The sequence below is a fragment of the Schistocerca piceifrons genome, chromosome X (assembly GCF_021461385.2).
Source record: "Schistocerca piceifrons isolate TAMUIC-IGC-003096 chromosome X, iqSchPice1.1, whole genome shotgun sequence".
NCBI lineage: Eukaryota > Metazoa > Arthropoda > Insecta > Orthoptera > Acrididae > Schistocerca > Schistocerca piceifrons.
In genome coordinates, this window is record NC_060149.1 from 882,523,542 (window position 1) to 882,544,539 (window position 20,998).

At 43.2% G+C, this 20,998-nt stretch overlaps 1 protein-coding gene across 2 annotated transcripts in view; it reads right to left on the reverse strand.

Moving 5' to 3' along the window:
• The window catches only part of LOC124721753 (transmembrane protein 183-like), a 253,251-nt gene that overhangs the window by 50,519 nt on the left and 181,734 nt on the right, over nucleotides 1–20,998 (reverse strand). The window contains exons 7-8 of one of the 2 annotated variants that reach the window (XM_047246854.1): nucleotides 9,636–9,776; nucleotides 9,151–9,295 (exon numbers count right to left, since the gene is read on the reverse strand). In XM_047246854.1, coding sequence (XP_047102810.1) covers nucleotides 9,151–9,295; nucleotides 9,636–9,776 — 286 coding nt within the window. The remainder of the gene's footprint in view (nucleotides 1–9,150; nucleotides 9,296–9,635; nucleotides 9,777–20,998) is intronic. The other variant, XM_047246855.1, reaches the window with a different exon arrangement.

Here is a 20,998-nt window from a genome sequence, read left to right on the forward strand (position 1 = left end):
CAACCTCCTCCCGCTGAGAAGGGCGTGAAGAGGACGTCCAAGCTGCGGGAAGAGGTTTCAAGGCCCGAAGCTTGTTGTCCGTAAGTGCAGCCCAATCGGCATGCCACAGCAACAAAATGCGCTGACAAATGACCATGCTACAATCTGATGAAGGGACACAACAAGAAGCTGTCCGAGGCTGGAGGATCGCAGCCTTGGCCGCGGCATCTGCAGCTTCATTCCCAGGGATACCGACATGGCCAGGAACCCACATAAAGCTAACCGGAGAACCGTCGTCCACCAGCTGCTGAATAGAGCGTTGGATCCGGTGCACAAAAGGGTGAACCAGATACGGATCACTGAGGCTCTGGATGGCGCTCAGGGAATCGGAGCAGATGACATAAGTAGAATGTCGGTGGTGGCAGATGTAAAGAACAGCCTGGTAGAGGGCAAATAGCTCAGCTGTGAAGACCAAACAATGGCCATGGAGCCGGTATTTGAAACTGTGTGCCCCAACAATAAAAGAACACCCGACACCGTCATTGGTCTTAGAGCCATCTGTATAAATGAAGGTCATATTAATGAACTTCGAACGAAGTTCGACAAAATGGGAGCGGTATACCGAACTGGGGATAACCTCCTTTGGGAGCGAGCTGAGGTCAAGGTGAACGCAAACCTGAGCCTGGAGCCAAGGTGGCGTTTGGCTCTCGCCCACTCGAAAGGTTCCAGGGAGTGAAAAATCAAGATGCTGAAGGATGCGACAAAAGCGAACTCCAGGGGGTAGCAGGGCAGAGACATACAACCCGTATTGACGGTCGAGAGAGTCGTCAAAAAAGGAACAATAAGACAGGTGGTCGGGCACTGACAGTAGCCGACAGGCATACGGACAACGCAGTATATAGCGCCGGTAGGTTAGTGGCAATTCACCGGCTTCAGCTTGAAGACTCTTGACGGGACTAGTATAAAACGCTCTGATCGCAAGACGTAAACCCCGATGTTGTATGGAGTTGAGGCGGCGTAAGATGGACGGCCGTGCAGAGGAGTATACGAAGCTCCCATAATCCAGCTTGGAGTGGACGATCGACCGATATAGGCGAAGTAGGACGGTTTGATCCGCTCCCCACGACATACCACTGAGAACACGGAGGACATTTAGAGAACGAGTACAACGGGCAGCCAAATATCACACATGTGGAGACCAGCTAAGTTTCCTGTCAAATGTAAGACCGAAAAATTTTGTTGTCTCCATGAATGAAAGAGCAACGGGACTGAGCCGTAAGGACGGTGGGAGAAACTCTTTGTAGCGCCAGAAGTTAATACAGACCGTCTTCTCGGCAGAAAAACGGAAGCCATTGGCGACACTCCAGGAGTAAAGACGGTCAAGACAACGCTGAAGACAGCGCTCCAGGAAACATGTACGCTGCGCGCTGCAATAGATGGTAAAATCGTCCACGAAAAGGGAGCCTGATACATCAGCTGGGAGGCAATCCATTATTGGATTGATCACTATGGCGAAGAGAGCGACACTCAAAACTGAGCCCTGTGGCACCCCATTCTCCTGGCGAAAGGCGTCAGACAGGACAGAACCCACACGTACCCTGAATTGTCGATCCATTAAAAAGGAACGAATAAAAAGAGGGAGGCGACCACGAAGGCCCCATGTATGCATGGTGCGAAGAATGCCCACCCTCCAACAGGTGTCGTAAGCCTTCTCCAAATCAAAGAACACAGCCGTGGTTGGGCGCTTCCGCAAGAAGTTATTCATAATGAAGGTCGACAAGGTAACCAGATGGTCAACAGCAGAGTGGGGCCTACGAAATCCACATTGTACATTGGTAAGTAGGCGTCGAGATTCGAGCAGCCAAACCAAACGAGAGTTAACCATTCGCTCATCACCTTACAGACACAGCTGGTAAGCGAGATGGGTCGATAACTGGATGGCAAGTGCTTGTCCTTCCCCGGCTTAGGCTTGGGACAACAATAGATTCGCACCAGCACGTGGGAGCATGACCCTCAATCCAGATGCAATTATAAGTACAAAGAAGAAAACCTTTACCCGCAGGAGAAAGGTTCTTCAGCATCTGAATATGAATAGAATCAGGCCCTGGAGCGGAGGACCGTGACCGGGCAAGTGCATTTTCGAGTTCCCGCATGGTGAATGGGACATTATAACTTTCACGATTCGAGGAGCGGAAGTTAGGTGGCCTAGCCTCCTCTGCCTGTTTTCGGGGGAGGAAGGCAGGGTGGTAATGAGCGGAGCTCGAAACCGCTGCGAAAAAGTGGCCACAAGGACGTCATTCGTGACCGTCAAGCCAGAAACTGGGGAGTGGACCTTAGTGCCAGATAGCCGGCGCAGGCTACCCCAGACAACAGGAGGAGTAGTAAAACTGTTGAAGGGGCTTGTGAAAGCAGCCCAGCTGGTTTTCTTGCTTTCTTTAATAACACGACGACATTGCGCACATAATCGTTTATAAGTGAAACAAGGTGCGTAAAGCACGTCAACGAGCACGTAAAGTGTCTCTACATGCTGCGGTCCACCAGGGGACAGGTACACAACGTGGAGAAGAAGTAGTGTGAGGGATGGAATATTCAGCAGCAGTGAGAATGACTTCCGTGAGGTGTGCGACCTGACTATCGCAGCTTGTGAAGGTTTGATCCTGAAAGGTCGCCCTGGAAGAGAAGAGCCCCTAGTCTGCTTTAGAGATGTTCCAACTAGTTGAGCACGGAGAGGGGGTATGATGCAGGAGATGATAACACATGGGAAGTGGTCGCTCGAATACGTATCAGAAAGTGCATACCACTCAAACCAGCGTGAAAGTTGGGTAGTACAAATAGAGAGGTCTAAATGGGAATAGGTGTGAGATGTGTCCGAAAGAAAATTAGGGGCGCCAGTATTGAGGCAGACAAGATTGAGGTGGTTGAAAAGGTCTGCTAACAGGGAGCCCCTCGGGCAGGATGCTGGAGAGCCCCAAAAGGGATGGTGGGCATTGAAGTCTCCAGTTAACAAAAATGGTGCAGGTAGCTGAGAAATAATTTGCATCATGTCTGCCCTGGTAACGGCAGACGACGATTGAGTGTGAACAGTACAAATGGAAAATGTAAAAGTGGGGAGAGTAATTTGGACGGCAACTGCCTGCAGGCCGGTATGCAATGTGATGGGATCATAGTAAATATCATCCCGGACCAGCAACATAACCTCTCCATGAGCCGGAATACCTGCCACAGGGGGTAGGTCAAAACGCACCGAGGTATAGTGTGCCAAGGCAATTTGATCACATGGGCGTAGCTTCGTTTCCTGGACTACTACGACGAGCGGACAGTGCAAGCGGAGCAGCAATTTTAAGTCCTCTCGGTTGGAGCGAATGCTGCGAATATTCCAGTGAATAAGTGCCATCGTGAGAAGAAAAAGAAAAAGGTGAAGCAAGAAGGGGGTCACCTCGAAGGCCGCTGAGGGCTTGGCTTCGAGCGAGCACTACCACCGCTATCAGTATGCAGAGTGTCATCGTCCATTGCTTCGATAGGTCCATCGGCCATCTTAACAAGATGGCCGGGAGGGGAAGCTTCCTCCGCCGGTGAACGGCCAGATGTTCGGCTACTAGCGGTGCGGCCAGGCGAAACGGATGACGGCCTGGGGCGGCAAACGCTGGGTGGCACAGGAGGAGAAACACGCCGTGGCGGAGAAGGAGAACTTTGCTTCCTATGAGCCTTCTTGGAAGGTCTTTTAGTGGAAGTACTGGTCGATGGCTGGGAGTTTGAGGTACGTAGGAAGTCTGCACGGGACGGTTCCTTCTTGAAGGCCCGTGCATCTGACTTCTGGGTCTTCGTCTTGGCAGAAGCTGATGAAGGTGCTTGTGCCTTAGGGGTGACGGGAGGAAGAGGAGACGTTGACCGGGCGATCTTAGCACTGGCCGAACGGACGACTGTAGTGTTGAAGGTCAGATCGCATGTCTGTGTCGCCACCTCCCTGGTAGTCCGAGGAGAGGTGAGGACAGTACTGTATTTCCCCGCTGGGAGCAGCGTGGGCTTCCTAATAGCAAATAGCTTGCGAGCAGCCGAGGTGGACACTTTCTCTTTGACCCGAATTTCCTGTATACAGCGTTCTTCCTTGTAGATGGGACAGTCGCGGGAGGACGCTGCATGGTCACCCTGAAAGTTCACACAACGAGGAGACGGAGGTGGACAGTCACCCTCATGGGCATCCCTGCCACAAGTGACACATTTAGCCGCATTAGAACAAGACTGGCGAGTGTGATTAAAATGCTGACACTGGTAGCAGCGCGTAGGTGTCAGGACATAGGGGAGAACAGAAATAACCTCGTAGCCCGCATTGATGCGCGACAGCAGCTGAACACTATCAAAGGTCAAGAAAAGTGTCTGGGTCGGTACAAGGTCATTGTTGACCTTTTTCATGACCCTATGTACAGCCATCACGCCCTGCTCAGTGAGGAAAGACTGAATCTCCTCGTCAATCAATCCGTCAAGTGATCGAGTATATACCACACCACGCGACGAATTCAAAGTGTGGTGAGCCTCCACCCGGACAGGGAACGTGCAGTTTTTGTGCCTGAAAGGCGCTCTCAGTTTCTAGTAACAAGATGCCATTACGCATTCTGGTACAAGACTTGACAGATCCGGCTATGGCATCTACGTCCTTCTGAATAACGAAAGGGTTGACAGATGAAAAATCCTTCCCGTCCTCAGATCGAGAAACTGCAAGGAACTTTGGGGCAGGCGGTAGTACTTTTGTCACTGGTGGCTGGTCAAGTTTCCGTTTTTTGGCAGAAGTCGAGAGAGAAGAAGAAGAAGAGAAATCCATTGTGCAGGAATCCCCCACGATTGCCAGCGTCTCCGATGGCGCGCTCCTTCCTTGTGGGGACCCTCTCAGAGGGCACTCCCGCCTTAGGTGAATGTTTACACCTCAGGTCACACCTCCCGAGAAACGGACGGAGGGACCAATCGGCATGGTTGGAAGATGTCAGCTCAGGCAATCACCCCTCCCTGGGCCTGGCCTTTACCAGGGGGTACGTGCGTGCCTTACTTGTCTACACAGGGCGGGGAATTACGCGTTGACCCGTCACCGGCTACGCGTGCGAACGCGTGGGTCGGCCTTCAGGCACGCACAGGGAGAAAAGAAGAAGAGGAAAAAGAAGGGAGAGAGGGAGAGAAAGGACAGACTGTCTCAAACGCCGAGGCGGAGACCAGAGGGTGGAGAAGAAGGCAAGGAGAAGAAGGCAAGGGAAAAAGTAAGGAAGACAGTGAGAAGGAGAAGAACAAAGAAAGGAACCAAACAAAGGAAGGAAGAAACCAGAGTATGTGAAAAACCAAAATGACCACAAATATAAGTCGTGGAACCGTCCGTCTCTGGTCGCAGACGCAAACTACCCCCTTGAGGGGGAGGGACTCCTTTTTGTCGCCTCTTACAACAGGCAGGAATACCTCGGGCCTATTCTAACCCCCGGACCTGCAGGGAGGGGGACCGAATGTGACATGTAGTAAGGTTTAACAGATCCACTAGCCTTATTATCACTCCTAGTAAGTATTATTTTGTACCTTCTTTTCCTAACGTGTGTGTGTGTGTGTGTGTGTGTGTGTGTGTGTGTGTGAGAGAGAGAGAGAGAGAGAGAGAGAGAGAGAGAGAGAGATGTGTTTATTGCTTAAATTATAGCTTACATCTGACTGATCTTGTCCTCCAGGTCTACCCCCCACCGAAAACATCTAGTTATGGGCTGCTGAGATTGATGAACCCTAGCATTGAGTTCAAGCAGTATGGAATGACACATCCTAATGTTATCTAAGTTCAGTTTGGCATTCTGCCCAGCAGGATTAGAGCAATACTTACTACCAGACCTGTCGATTCGGTGTACTAAATTTCACAATTTCACACATTGCTTACAACCCCCCCCCCCCCCCCTCCTGCCCCCTCCACATCACTTATAAATTAAATCTTGTGTTCCTCCTACTATACCGTATACATAAAAATTAGTAAACGTTTGCCACTTGCTATCCATTCTCAGGCTACAACTTTGCATAGACAGCAGAGTACTTAACTTGCAAAAATTTGAATTTTATACCTTTTTCTCAATTCTGAACAACAACCACCTATTACAGATTACTGTCAGTTGATCTGACTAGGCACTAAACTGACTCCATAAAAGAGCATCCGCTGGGCATAATGGTATTAACTCATTACTGACGCATTACTGTCCACAATAATAAATACCTTCAATCACTCCATGACCACAAAATGTTCTTCAAGGCTCAGAAATGGGCTCGTCCGGCCACTACTTGAGGAGAGCACTGCCACAGCATTATCTAACTACTGCCACATTTGTATTGTCCAACATTATAAATATACGCTGTGAGCAGCTTACCTACTAATTAACAAGAAACACCATGGGAAGGCAAGATTTGATTATATATATAAGAGTTTGTCGAAGCCTTTTGAAGCTTCTGACTTCAAAATTTTAGTTGCCAAACTTAGAGGCCCATATGACTATAGTGTAAGAAGTTAGTATGTACAGGGTGGTGCAAATAAAAAGTGGCCCAGACAAGTGGGTACGATTGGATATGAATGTATACATATAACCACACCCCATGATACGCACATCAAGTGTACGCCACCACACGATCCACACTGGTTCAGTGCATAGTGCAGGCTGTGACAGTGTGAGTGGAGCAGTGCAAAGGTGACAATGGTACTCACAATGGAGCAGCAGGTGCTGGCTGTAGAAAGTTACATGACAACAAAGTTATGGAAACAGTGTGGTCAGTTGTTTGCTGAGCAGTTTAATGGTGTCAGAGTGAAAGCAAGGAGTGCCATGCAAGGCTTAGTCCAAAAATTGTGCCATATAGCATCTGTTTCGAATACATCAAAAAACATTCTGAAATGTGCCTGCACACCAGAAAATGTGATTGCGGCTCACCAGAAAATGCTTCAGAGTTCTATCAAACAAGCCTGACACCTGTCACAAGAGACCAGTATATCACATCAGTCACACAGACAAATACTCCATCATGCCCTCCACAAGCATCCCTACTGAGTGTACGTTGTTCGTGCATCATGAATGGCTTGGACATGGATCTGTTCTTTATGTCTAACGAATCCCGGTTTCACCTGAGTGGTTATGTCAATTCACAGGTTCTGTGCAGCAGAGAATCTGCATAACTTCCACAAAACACCACTGCATGATTAGAAGGTTGGGGTAGTGTGTGCAGTGTCTGCATGCTGCATTATTGGTCCCATCTTGTTTCATGAGATCCTGACTTCAGTACGTCACATTGCCAACACTTTGAAACCATTTGTGGCAGCATTAACAGAGGAGGAAAAGACCTACAGTTACTTCCAACAGGATGGAGCAACTGCCCAACAGCTGCCAAACATTGGAACACATTTACGCAATCTTCATGCCTGACAGAGTTGTTAGCAGAGGTCCATCTGGTCGCAGGCCTAGCTGGCTTCCCACGTCATCTGGTCTGTCAGTGTGAAATTACTTTGTATGGGGAGCCCTCAAGTCTAAGCTGTATTGCAACAATCCTCAGAACTTTCAAGAACTGCAGCAGAACATTTCACATGAAACTGCAGCAATGCCAACAGTCTAGCTTTGATCTGCTTTCAACAACTTGCTGACCAGGGCCCAAAAGTGCCAAGGGATGAATATTTGTCACTTTCAAGATCTGTATAGTCAGGTAAGTACTGTATTTCCTTTCCTCTGCTGTGTTTCTTTGTACCCTGGAACTCTGTCCTCTAGGTTGCCTTTATCTGTAGTACTCTATGCAGTATGTTACATTTCTACTTTTTATCAACTGTACTCAAGGAAAAATAGAATATTTATAAGGAGTAGCCATGCTCACTGCTGTGTGATATTAATTTATATTTCTTTTACTTTCACTACAGATATGTTTTGGCAAACTTGCCATTACTGACTGACCTGCATTACAATATGGATGACATTATTTTCATTACACATATTTATGTTATAGCAGAAATATTAATATCAATATCACACAGCAGTATGCCTGGGCACTCCTTATAAATGTTTCTTGTTGACTTATACTATGCTAGAGACCCTATAGAGCATAAAAATAGGATTATTCAACATGTTTGGTGTCACACATATATAGAAGGCAGCTATTGTGTTAGGTGTATGAGATCCATGTGGGATTAGGGAATGGCATTCGCAATTCATAGTACAGAATCAGCAAAGAGTAACAAGGCACAGAATTTCGTCTTCAGTGGCAGGGATTCTTAAGCTCTGAAAAACATCATCATAAGCAAGCACAGAAAGTGCATGACTGAAGAGATATATCACCTCCATTAGCATTTCAAATAATCAAAAACTGAACACTTGCCAGCGGTGGTCACAAAATTTCAGGTCACCATGAACATGTTGGTATGACACAAATTATTCTTAGAACCTTCAACATGGAACAATTATGATTATAAGGAAATAGTATGGACTGATGAGACACTTTTTGCCAATTTCCAACAATATGCCACACTTACGTTCAGCAACAACTTACTTAAGACAGCTTACAGCCTAGAATTATTACACACTTTTAGGTGGTTGAGTATCCCACAGTACACAATGTCAAATTCCAAGAACACTGCTATGAGTATCCAGTCATGGTGTGAAATGTGTGGACTGATGACAATAGTAAGATGGGCTGAGGTTAACTTAAAACTGGACTAATTGTGCTCACTGAAGTGTTTCACTCAAACAAGAATCTGTGACAGCATCCCACGACAATGTAGTCATGGGATGAACTCAAGGTGTTGAACATCTCCAATGAAACTTCACTGCCCAGTTTCATTATCTTACTGATGCTCTTCTGCAAGAACTTCAGAAATTTACAAGTCATATCAACTGTGGAACAGGAACAACACACACTAATTGATATATGAATATCAAACCACACGAGGCAGAAATAACACTGTCCGTTATACAGTTTACTGCACTCAGGTCATGTTCACTAATAATGATGGTATTATCATGATTATAAAAGGTATAATACTCTAGCATTATGGTAGTAATGGTCCATCTTTGGAAAAACTTGAATTTTAAAACTGGCAAATGTTAAGTCCTACTTGAAAGTAGAGAAGATATAACCTACTACTACAAATGTAAAAGAAACCCAGCTACATCTACAGCTATACTCCACAAACCACCTTACTGTGTGTGGTGGCGATACTTCTTGTATCACTATTATTTCCTCCCTTTCCTGCTCCATTCGTAAAGTGTAGAGCAAAATTTGAACATCGGATTTTAACTGGTATTTCATACTGATTATTGCACTTCTCCAAAACCAGCTGTTCGTGCTACACACACATCATACATGTAAAAAAGAAACACAAAATTACTCAGCATCGGAAAAAATCAGACAAGCACAAGGTAGCAGAACAAGCACGGGAAAACATCAGACATGAGCACAGGCAGCAGAACAAGATTTGAACAGATATAAAAATTATTTTCAATGCATAAAAGTTAATGTTGTTAATGGATAAGACTTAATGTAGTTCATTAAATATTAGTAAAAGGTTATACACAATCCACTTATCCACTTTTTTATAAATCTGCATGCGTGCGCGCGCGCACGTGCCCACACACACACACACACACACACACACACACACACACACACACACACTAGTTTTTTACCTTTAGCATTACACAGTAGGCCGATTGATTGACTGTGATATCATTCCACCATTCGTCAAACTTTTCTGGTTTCCATCTGCTCTTGTTATAAAAATCATACAATTCAAAGTGGTAAATCCATTCCGTGCCTCTTCTATTACTCTGTGAACAGCAACAAACAAATTATCATTGATGATAGAGAACAAAACTCACATGGGCAAGGATCACAAGAAATTGAGATAAGAGTGTGCCATCAGTGGTATACATGGCTGTAGATATGATTTTATGCAGCTGTTAAAAGAGTTCTGATTTGTCTCTTGGGGAGATTTCACTGCTCAAAAACATGCTCTAGGACTACTGCTTCACAGTATATTCCCTCAAGAAGTTTGTTGTAAATAATCCACTGCAGTTCGAAAGGACCAAATTTTTTACAATATTACTATACAAGAAGAAAAAATTACATTTATTACTCCTAAGGTTAGCTTTAGAACAAAAAGGGATGCACAATGCTGGTCCATCACACAAAGTGGACAAAAGTGACATTACACCTTGTTGGTGTTGACAATACAGCGGAATTTTGATTTTAAGTTCTCCAATTTTACATTTTCACGATTCTACACCATAAATTTATAGCCCCTGTGAAAAACCCATAAGATCACTGCTAAAAATTACATGATTTTATGTTTCTTCCTACTCTTCTAAGTTCGTACTCGACATGTCACATGACTTCGTCCCATTTTCTTCCTATTGACATTTGATGTGACTAAACGAGTTATAAGTGGCACGGAAGACAAATGGTTTACACCATGGGTGGTGGCGGAGGTAAGGGAATTCGGCTGTTGTGGACAGGGGTGGGGATGGGGGTGGGGGTGGGGGTGGGGGCGAGAGAAGAAATGCTGACATAATCCACGATTTGTATTGCCAACACAACTTGCAACATTTAGCTTCACCGTGCAATTATGATACAACTACTCCTAGGTTGCTGCAATAATGGAAAATGAAACATTGTCTCAAAATATGGTAGAAAACCCAAAGAGATTCTGGTTGTATGTAAAGTACACCAGTGGCAAGAAACAGTCAATACCATCACTGCGCGATAGCGATGGAAATGTTATCGTTGACGGTGCCACTAAAGTGGAGTTACTAAATACAGTTTTCCATAATTCCTTCATGAAAGAAGACGAAGTAAATATTTCAGAATTCAAAACCATAACAGCTGTTGGCATAAGTGACATAAAAATAGATATCTTAGGTGTTGTGAAACAGCTCAGATCACTTAAGAAAGGCAAGTCTTCTGGTCGAGATGGTATACCAATCAGGCTCCTTTCAGAGTACGCAGACACAATAGCGCCTTTCTTAGCAATCGTATACAACCGCTCACTTGACGAAAGGTCTGTTCCTAAAGACTGGAAAGTAGCACAGGTCGCACCAATATTCAAGAAAGGAAATAGAAGTAACCCATTGAATCAAGACCCATATCACTGACCTCAATTTGCAGTAGGATTTTGGAGCATATACTGAACTCTAACATTATGAATCACCTTGAAGAAAATGACTTATTGATACATAACCAACACAGATTCAGAAATTGTCATTCTTGTGCAACACAGCTAGCTCTTTATTCAAATGAAGTAATGAGTGCTGTCAACAAGTGATCTCAGATAGATTCCATATTCCTAGATTTCCAGAAGGCTTTTGATACCGTTCCTCACAAGCAACTATAAATGAAATTGCATGCATATGGAATATCGTCTCAGTTGTGTGACTGGATTCGTGATTTCCATTCAGAGAGGTCACAGTTCGTAGTGACAGACGGTAAATCATCGAGTAGAACACAAGTGATATCTGGCATTCCGCAATGTACACAGATGACGCTGTAATTTACCATCTAGTAAAATCATCAGACGATCAATTCCAGTTACAAAATGATCTAGAGAGAATATCTGTATGGTGCAAAAAGTGGCAACTGGCACTAAACACAGAAAAGTGTGAGGTCATCCCCATGGGTACTAAAAGAAATGTGATAAATTTTGGGTATACCATAAATCATATGAATCTAAGGGCTGTCAATTTGACTAAATACCTAGGAATTACAATTATGAACAACTTAAATTTCTTAAGCTGATGTTTCAGTTTAATTGTAGGAAGAGCCATGACTGCTCTAGGCAGTGCATTAGCTAATTTTATACCTGCATACTGAGGCCCCTTTTCGTAAAGTGCTATTCTGTGGTTGCCAACGTAAAATCTTTCTTTATTTCTAGTATTGTACTGGTGGAAATCTGAATAAGTGTTTGGGTGCAGTCTTTTCACAAGCAATATGGCTTTTAGAATGTATGTGTTTATAACAGTTAACACCTCTGTTTTTGGAAACAAGTTGCGACAAGATTCCCTATATTTTGCTCCACAGATTATTCTCACACCCCTTTTTTGAAGAATGAGTAGCTTATCTAGATTAGCTTTGGTTGTTGCCCCCCAAATTTCAATACCGTAGTTCAAGTGAGAGGAGAAAAGAGCATGGTATGCAGTCTTTAGGACTACGGTGTCTCTACAGAACTTGCTAATAGTACTGATTGCAAATATATTTTTTGACAACTTAGTTGCTAGAGAGTCAATATGTGTGTCCCATTTCAGGTTGCTTTGGATTGTTACACCAAGGAATTTTACACTAGACTCTTTCTTTACCAATTCGTTGCCCATGTATAATTTAATTTCATTATTCAAACTACTTTTGTTAAACTCCATCAAACACGTTTTACTGGTGCTTACATTTAAGTGGCTTTCATTAAAAAACTGAACAATGTCTTTTGTCACATTATTACACTCGGCCTCTAGTTCATTATATGATTCCTTTTTACATACAATGGACGTGTCATCGGCATACAGAACAATTTTGGAATTTATAGTACAGTATTGAATATCATTTACATAGATCAAGAACAGAAGGGGGCCCAATACCGAGCCCTGGGGCACCCCATATTTTATGCAAGTGATCTCTGATTTGTAGACACCACTTTCCGTTTTAGTTAGAACAAACTGCTTTCTATTGCTCATATAACACTTTATTAGGTCATAAGCAGCGCCTCTAATGCCCATGTTCCATAGCTTGTCTAATAGGATGTCAACGTTCACACAATCAAAGGCTTTTTCCAGGTCTAGGTATACACCTGCCACATGTTCCTTGCTTTCGATACCCCCTAACACCTCTTCAATTAGTTGAGCAGCTGCAGTGCTAGTTGATTTACCTTTTACGAATCCATTTTGATTTTCGAACATCAGGTTGTGTTTGTTAAGAAAGTTTATAATCCTGTTGTATATAACTTTCTCAACTATTTTGGAAAAGACAGGAAGGATTGAGACTGGTCTGTAGTTTTCTATTTTGTTGTTGTCACCTTTCTTAAAAATGGGTGTTACCTGTGCTATTTTTAGTCTGTCTGGAAAGGTGCCTGATTCTATTATATTGTTGACTGCTGCAGACAGAGGTACAGAGACATTTTGGCTACAGGCTTTTAAACCATTAGTATTTAGGCCATCATGCACAGCTGAATTAGAGGGTTTTAGAGAGCTAATGATGCCCATTATTTCTGCACAGTTTGTGGGGGCTAGATATATATACTATGGTCACATGTATTACCTTTAAAACTGTAGTGCATGTTTTTATGTTTGTCATTTATGGCTTCCCCTACAGAAGAAAAATATTCATTAAAAATATTTGCAATTTCCAGTTGGTCTTTTATGAGCATGCCATTGTGGTTAATAGTAAAGTCCATACAGGATTTGTCATTGCCGGTTCTAAAACTGTTTATGACTGCCCAGATGCCAGTAGTTACGTTGTGTGAGTTTTGAAGCTTATTTGCAACATAGTTGCTCCTGGTCTGTGTAAGTAAGTCCTTATAGTGTGCTTGATATATTTTGAAGGTTTCCTTTAGCTCAGGATTCTCTTTATTATTCAGCACTGCACTGTGGAGTAGTTTTAATTTTTCCCTCGCTTCAGTGACATTACTATTTACCCAAATATTTTTGTTTATATTTTTGTTTGTTTCATTTTTGTGATTACAACTGGGCATGTGGTATCAAAGCAGTAATAGAAGTCAGCAGCAAAGTTATCATAAGAAAAGCTATTATTTTCAAACCATTTTATTTGTGCTAGCATCCAGTTTAGTCTATTTATGTTGTCATTATACATTATTCTTTTAGTTACAAACTTGCTTTGTGGTGACAGTGGGGGCCTCATGGCGTTCCAATTTAAGCTGTACTGCATGGTGATCTGAGATTGCTAGTTTTAAAACCGATGCAATGTGGTATAGGTGGGTCATGTTTGTTATTATGTTGTCAAGACATGTTTTACTAGTGCCAATTTCTCTAGTGGGTTCCCGAATGAGTGGGGTCAGGTTAAATTCATCACACAGACGATGTAACTTTTTGGTGCTAACATTATTTGTTAATAAATCTATATTTATATCCCCTGTAACTATATTATTTACATGACCATTTGGCCCAGAAAATGTTGTGTCTATGTATACAAGCAAGTCAGAAAGATTTACAAAAAAGGTGTCTGTATTTGCTGAAGGTGGCCTGTAAACACCGATAACTGTTATGTTATCTCTACCCCATTTCAGGTTTATTGCAGCAAATTCTGAGACTCCTTCCAAGCAGAAGTAGTATGAAAATGGTTCGATGAACCATCTACCAGGCACTTAAGTGTAGATGTAGATGTAGATGTATATTTTGGGAGTGTCGTATGTGTGGTTGTGTGTGTGAATGTGTGTAACTTTACTACAAGCAAGAGCAAGATCTCAAAAGCTAGTGTGGATATGGCTTTCTGCTACATGTTTCTATGTTCCACACATCAATCCACTATAGGTGAACAGTTGTCTTTCCTTTATTTTACATATCAATTACAGTTTAAAACTGATAAACACAGTAAAGTCTAAAAATGAAACTACCATGTTGCACTGAAACTTTTCAAAAACAAAGCAGCTTCCTTGAATGAAACACTATTAAGTGAAAAAATTGTAGTGTTGGTGAATACAGAAAAAAAAAGAAGGGTGTACAACCGACAAACAGGTAGGCATGGACCAGTTTAGAGTACAAAAACTGTGCACTTAGTCCGAAACAAAGTATCAGAAATTATTTTCTAATAAGCACAAAAGTGCTTCAAATTATCAAAGCTGCAAGCTGCACCATCAATGTTTGTGAAAGAATGACAATAAATTAGTTAAATATGCATTTTAAAAGGAAATGAATGCAAAATAATAAAAGCTCAATAGAAGTGTTACACCGCAGGATAGTATTCCCGGCAGACACAAAAAATTCATTCAAGTTCTACCCTGAAAACTCCCGGAAGCCAAACCGCCTGCCTCACCAATGATCCGTAGACTGCCAGCTGGGGGAAATACTGAGCGAGTTGTGGCAAACATGGAAGCTATCACAGCACTGGGGAGCAAATGAGCACTCGAGTCCGCAATAAAGCATAACAACATCAAGGAAGCCGGGAGGTACTGTCATACTAGTGACAAAGCAGAGTGTTGTAAGGAAGGCTTGGTGCAATGAAAACATAAGTATTCAGGTGCAGAACCAGCAAAAAAGAACCTCTGAAAGGTGAAGCTGCGAAAGTCTGAAGCCACTAGGAGAGCTGACGGTGAGGGGAAAACCAGGGCACATGATTTCATAGCCATCCCCACTGCCACAGAGCATGCAGAGCGCACTGGAAGCACAAACATAAATATCCCACACTTCTTAGCAAATGGGCGATTGCTGATTTCCAGCAGCCCAGTGCATAGTCTCAAGCCCGTGTGTCAGTCCCAGCTATCCAGTGTGAGGGGAGGCTATGCAGGTCAACACTCGGCACACCTAGGTGTCTTCAATTGTCTGCAGAACCACGAGTCTGGATGAAAGGATGCTGATGCTGCTGCTGCTGCTGCTGCTGCGGCCAGTTGCATTGCCAACTTTCAAGGCAATGCTGATGGGATGCAGAGGCTGCCATCACGCTGCAGACCTGGAAGATTAACCTGCATGACCTGGACGCTGTCCGTCATACGCCTGTGAGGGGGGGCCTCTCCTACTGCTCATCCTGTTCCTGTGGCAAACATTAATGCTGCTGGCTCCTGTCTCATAAAAGAGGGCTGAGAGCCAACACCTGTGAGCCACCAAGTACTTCTGGTGAACGTGGGGCAAGGCTACCGAGTGCAAATCTTAGACGCCACCGAAAGCACTTTGAAGATCAATATGTAGAGCTGGAGGCCTCTGGAGTCCACATGTCAACAACCACCCTGTGACGCAACAGCTGCCAACTGAAGCTTCACTGCACTGGTAGTACTGCAAATCGAGCCAATGCCAGCCTTACACTACTAACAATGCACTCCTCTGCCAGCCCGGCTGTGGCATGGCGCTTTGAAAGACAATTCTGTATTACTGCCTAACAAATGTGTTATTGCCAATTATGTTTTATTGGCACTGTCGAGCGTAACTAGGTCCTCACCACTACGTCCCACATGGCTCTCTCCTGACAACTGTAGGAGTCTGGGACCAGACTGCTATATCTGGTGACAGAAAGTGGCTGCCAATGGTAGAGACATCTACAGCTGGTGCCAAATCCTCACATTTAGGCCAACAGCAGCTGACCGTTTATGCATCTCCAAAGTGAGGTCAACAGCTACAAGTTGAAGTTCGTTACAATGTGGTATGGTGAGTGACTGATATTCTCATGTTTTCTTGTTCTGTATTTTTTTTATGGCCATGTTGAGCCATACAGACCTTCACAGCACATTAAAAGAGTCATTTGTTCGACCACAGGAACCTACAGACTGGTCTCAGTTCCACAGGAACTGTACTTGCAGCCAGTGAGGTATCTGTATTGTAAATTATGTAGGCATGACTTGCCATGTGTTCAAGTTGTGTCAGTTACCTGTAGTATGTGTAGAAGTTTTGGGCACTAAGCACATCAGTGCACAAAATCTCGATGGGCTATGATAAAGCATGGAGATTAAGTGTAGTATAACCCCCCCACCCCCCCTTTTTTTCCCTGCCTATTGTGTGTGAAGTTCCCTTTTTTTCTGGTATAATGACAGATGGAGTTTGCACAAATGGCATACACATGAGCAGTGACTGACTGAAACGATGCAAGCTTTGAATGGGCAGATAGCATATTGTTACAAACTACAATGCAACAACAGAATAGGGGCAAGACAATGACGCATTTATGAGGAGAACTCGTTGGGGACCAAGCACTCCTCGAGTCAGGAGAAAATAAAACCACATTGAGTATATCCGCCATTTCATCCATCCCACAGCTGCTAACCTCACAGCGCCATTTTCGGGGAAAGCAACCAATGATGTATCTATTTTTATTAGTGATATAAAGGCTGCTGCCAAATTGGGAAAGAGGTCAGAAGAAATGTCCTTAAATACAGCTAGATTAAGGTTAGTGGGTGATCCAAAAACATACATCAAGCTCCGCAAGCCCTTCAGTAAGGCCTACATGTTTGATGAATTGGCTAATAGCCTAATACAGCGCTATTGGGAGCAGAGCAGTGCAAGATTCTTTAGGAAGAAACTCAAATGACTATCGCAGAAGTGTGGCAAATCAGTGGAATCCTTCTCTGACTGTTTCTGCTGATACGTCAAGGAGGCTCAGAATGGAGAATCCGACTGACTTATCTGCTGCCATAAGGATTGCTGTGCAATTGGAGGAGATCGACACTGCTACACAGAGACAGGGTGATCGCAATGTTTTTTCTTCAGAAGTGGAGTTGTTTTAGATGTGGGCACAAGGGCCACATAGGAAAACAATGCTGTCTGCCCAAATGTTATGAATGTGAGTAGGTGGGTCATAAAGTGTGTGATTGTCAGAAGAAAGCACGTAACAAGCAATGTCCTGATAATCAGCTGTTAAACGGAAATGGGTTTGCCTCATCCGTCGGACTGCATTCCCAACAGAACACAAGACTGCAGAAATGTCTGCAGAGAAAGAGTGTTCTTGCCAGGCTGAGTAAATGGTAGCGAACATCAATTTCTGGTGGACACAGGGGCTAATGTGTCAGTCGTCAGTGTGGATCTCTCAGGCAGAGAGAGAATGCAGTCATCACGCTATAGGTTACATGGCGTAAGTGATAATGGCGTGAAGCCAATGGGAACCATGCTGTTCAGTTTTAACATGGGGAAATAAGTGTTTTTGAGAGCACGTAGAAGTACTGCCCCATGTTTGTGAGGGGGTGTTCTGCAAACCTTGAACTGGACTTTCTTGCTAAATATCACACAAAAACAGACCTTTTGCAGTGTACAATTGAACTCGGTAGGTCATTGTTTCCACTAGGGGCAAAAGCTACAAGTGATACTCTGTCGCAAGGTTCACCAATCGTGAAGGTGGTACCTGATAAACTGCAGACACAGGTACTAAAGGTCAATGGTACTGCAAGATATGGGAACTTGATCTAGATGAGCATAGAAACAGACCTACCTAAGGATTTATTATATGTTGTTGAGCCATTGAAAACTAATGAAGAACTGGATAAGTCACACAGTTTTGTATGCAGAAGTATAGTATGTGCCCGTGATGTGGACAGAGATTTTATGGTTCCGGACAGTCTTGATACTTTTGGCAGGGATGAAGTGACACTGCCAAAGGGTTTACTAATTGCTAATTTTGATGTTTTGGAGGAAAATGACATGGATTGGTCAAGTGAGGACCTCTACTGCAGGCAAACTATCAATGCATCTCCATTATGTGAGAAAATGCAACATTTACCGGGAAGTAATAGAGGAGCAATGGAAGCTTTGTTATTGCATTTCATGGATTTGTTTAATCCAAGTGGTCCATTACCAGCAATGCCACTACGCAACACAAAATACTAACAGGAAATAATGCCCCAATGTGCAAGAACCCATATGGAGTTCCAAAGTGCATGCAAGTGATAATGGAAGAATTTATTTTCCAGCAGCTAGCTGACAGTATTAGTGAGTATAGAGATAGTCCTTGGGGGGCACCCGTAATTTTAGACCTGAAAAGGTCATCAGATGACACTAAAAATACAGATTTTGCTGGGATTACCTATACCTGAATGCACAAACTATCACCAATGCATATCCAATACCAAAGATAACAGAGACTCTCGACAACTTGGGTCAATATAACTGTTTCTACGCAATGTATTTAAAGAGCTGATATCAGCAAATAGAAGTAGCACCACAGGACCAACCAAAGACAGCTTTTCCCGTCCTGGGAGGTCATTTCTAATGCCAATCAGACTCGAGAATGGATGGCATACTTAGGGGACTGAAACCAAAACAATGTTTGATCTAGCTAGATGACAATAGTGTTTTCAAAGGACATGGAAGAACACATAATGGCTGGAGGTTTTCAAAAGACTGAGAACGGTATGACTAATACTAAGTATTCATGAACGTCATTCTGCAGCAACAGAAGTAAATTATCTTGGGCGTATACTTAGCAAGGAAGGTGTGAGAACAGATCCATGCTTGGTCTCAGCTGTTCAGAATTTTTTGCCACTGAAGACAGATAAACAGTTGCAGAGTTTCAATGGTCGCTATAATTATTATCGACGATTCATAAAGGACTCTGCTGAAACTGCTGGACCTTTGATCTGTTTCTTATGGAAAGGAGCAAAATTTGAATAGCCTACTGAATGCCAGACAGCGTTCAATACTTTAAGATGAGCACTGACGTCAGACCCAGTTTTGATATTCCCTAGTTCAAACAAGAATTTATTATTTTTTTGTGATTCAAGTAATAGGGCTCTGAGGGTTGTCCTAGGACAGAATACAGATGGTAAAGAGTGTCCTGTAGCATACACATCCTGATGGTTGAACCAAGCAGAGGAAAATTATTCCACAACTGAGAAGAAGATGCTAGCAGTTAGTAATCTATGGTATTACATCCTTCCACTGTTATTTATACAGCCAAAAGTTTACGGTAGTGACAAATTATGCTGCTCTCAAATGCTTATTAGGACTTAAGGACCCTTGCAGCAGATTAATAAGGTGGGCACTCCGTTTGAGTGATTTTGATTACGCAGCATTGCTGAATGGTGAAAGGTCCAAGTTGATGATACTGACTGTCAACAATTCAAGCTGCAACTTCAGCTCGTGATGCACAATTGCTTCCTATGCAGCACAATGAAGTGCAGATTACAAGTGGTATTACCTGCAGCTTTCCGGACCAAAATCTTGGCACAAGCACATGACATATGTTGTCAGGCTATGACAGGCAAAGAACAACTGACAGACCAAGTGCCAACAAATTTTGATGGAAGACTAGAAAATGAGATGTCGAGCAGCATGTCAGTAACTACATACCTTGTGCACAATGAGTTGATCTTAGCCATCGACAGATTCCATTACAATGTCTAACAGAAGCATCTAAACCATTTGAAATTCTTGGGATAGACATTTTACACCCTTTTAATTAAACACCATAGTTGACAATTTCTGGCGTTATATAGCAGTGGTTGCAATTTCTGACCGAAAAGCAAGTACAGTCACTCAAGTGTTAGTAGACAATTGGTTGATCACATTTGGCATTCTCGAGCCATTAATTACAGTCCAGGGCACCAATTTCATGTCAGATCTTCTGAAGCAATTGTACTGGTTGCTTTGAATTTGCAAGCTGCAAACAAGCCCCTTCCACCAAGAGCCAATGGGAGAACAGAGACAGTTTATCGCATGATTTCAAAGATGTTGAGCTATTATGTTAGCAGTAATCATGAGAATTGAGACATATATTTAAATTTTGTAACTGCTGCACACAAATTTAAAGTCCATACAGCTATCGGTCTTTCGCCATAAGTGGTAATATATGGGAGAAAAATGCCTTCACCTTTTGGAGCGATTAAGTCAAAGCTCAGATCTGACATCGAATCAACAAAAAAGTTTCCTAAGAAATTACAGTTTCCTAACAAAATTACAAAATATTTGGCAACATATTAATGGCACAAATATGAAAGCCTCAGAGCAACAAGAGGAGATAGGACAACACTTAGGGAGGTTACCACAGTACAAGGTTGGTCAATAGGTATTAATGACAAATCCATATACACCAAAAAGCAAAACAAATAAATTCTTGACCAAATAGCATGGATCATACCTAGTAATGGAAATGATGTCACCTGTCAACGTTAAAATACAGATGTCAATGTAGACTTCAATTATTCATGTGGGACACATTAAACCTTTTAAAGAAGCCGTCAATACATTGCCACAGATACCAGCAGCATCTGTAGTACAGAACATGAAACCCAGTGGAACGAAGAACGAACAAACAACTGATGACCAGAGTACGTCTGAAATGGTCTTACGCCTCATCACTAGATAAGATCTGAGATTATTATTTGCCTACACTGCACTTTGTTTGTGCTAGTGTTGCTCATTAG